Source organism: Penaeus monodon, chromosome 15, assembly GCF_015228065.2.
Source record: "Penaeus monodon isolate SGIC_2016 chromosome 15, NSTDA_Pmon_1, whole genome shotgun sequence".
In the NCBI taxonomy this organism is placed as follows: domain Eukaryota; kingdom Metazoa; phylum Arthropoda; class Malacostraca; order Decapoda; family Penaeidae; genus Penaeus; species Penaeus monodon.
In genome coordinates, this window is record NC_051400.1 from 41,708,008 (window position 1) to 41,708,550 (window position 543).

The 543-nt window shown below is 39.6% G+C and overlaps 1 protein-coding gene across 1 annotated transcript in view; it reads left to right on the forward strand.

The window, feature by feature from the left end:
* LOC119582186 (chymotrypsin BI-like) overlaps positions 1–543 on the forward strand; it is an 8,576-nt gene that overhangs the window by 7,164 nt on the left and 869 nt on the right. The window contains exons 5-6 of the mRNA XM_037930423.1: positions 87–167; positions 358–501. Of these exons, the coding sequence (XP_037786351.1) occupies positions 87–167; positions 358–500 (224 nt within the window). The 3' untranslated portion in view covers position 501. The remainder of the gene's footprint in view (positions 1–86; positions 168–357; positions 502–543) is intronic.

Below are 543 nucleotides of genomic sequence, written 5' to 3' on the forward strand. Positions count from 1 at the left end.
CTTCCGTAAAAACCAATAAAATACGCTGTCTACAAAAATATATATACGCATGCAATTGGGAAAACGTTTTTCGATTCTTTTCTCAGAAGAAGTCTACCCCATTAAGTTGCCGACCCATAACGTGCATCCAGGAATGCCCTTGGTGGTCACTGGTTGGGGAATCACCAGTAAGTAACAATAACAGTCCATACGGTACTGCATGTTTACTAAAACGAAAACGTTTTTTTTTTCCTTTTTCCTTCTATTTGAATCAATAATTTTATTGTTTTTACCCCGTTATTTCTCATAGGAGAATTAATTTCTTGTCGTTTTTTTCCTCTGAATATATATTCGTTCTTACCACTGCCTGGATTCCAGAGTCAGCCGTTGAACCATTTACACTTCTGCAAAAAATATCTACCTCCACCATCGATCAGAGTACCTGCAGGCAACACGTTCTCATGGGTGGACAGCAGCATGTTCTGTGTGTACATGCCGAACCCCCTAGCATCCCCATGTAGTGTGAGTCGCTCTTTCTTTTTTGTGGAAACTTCAGAATGAATA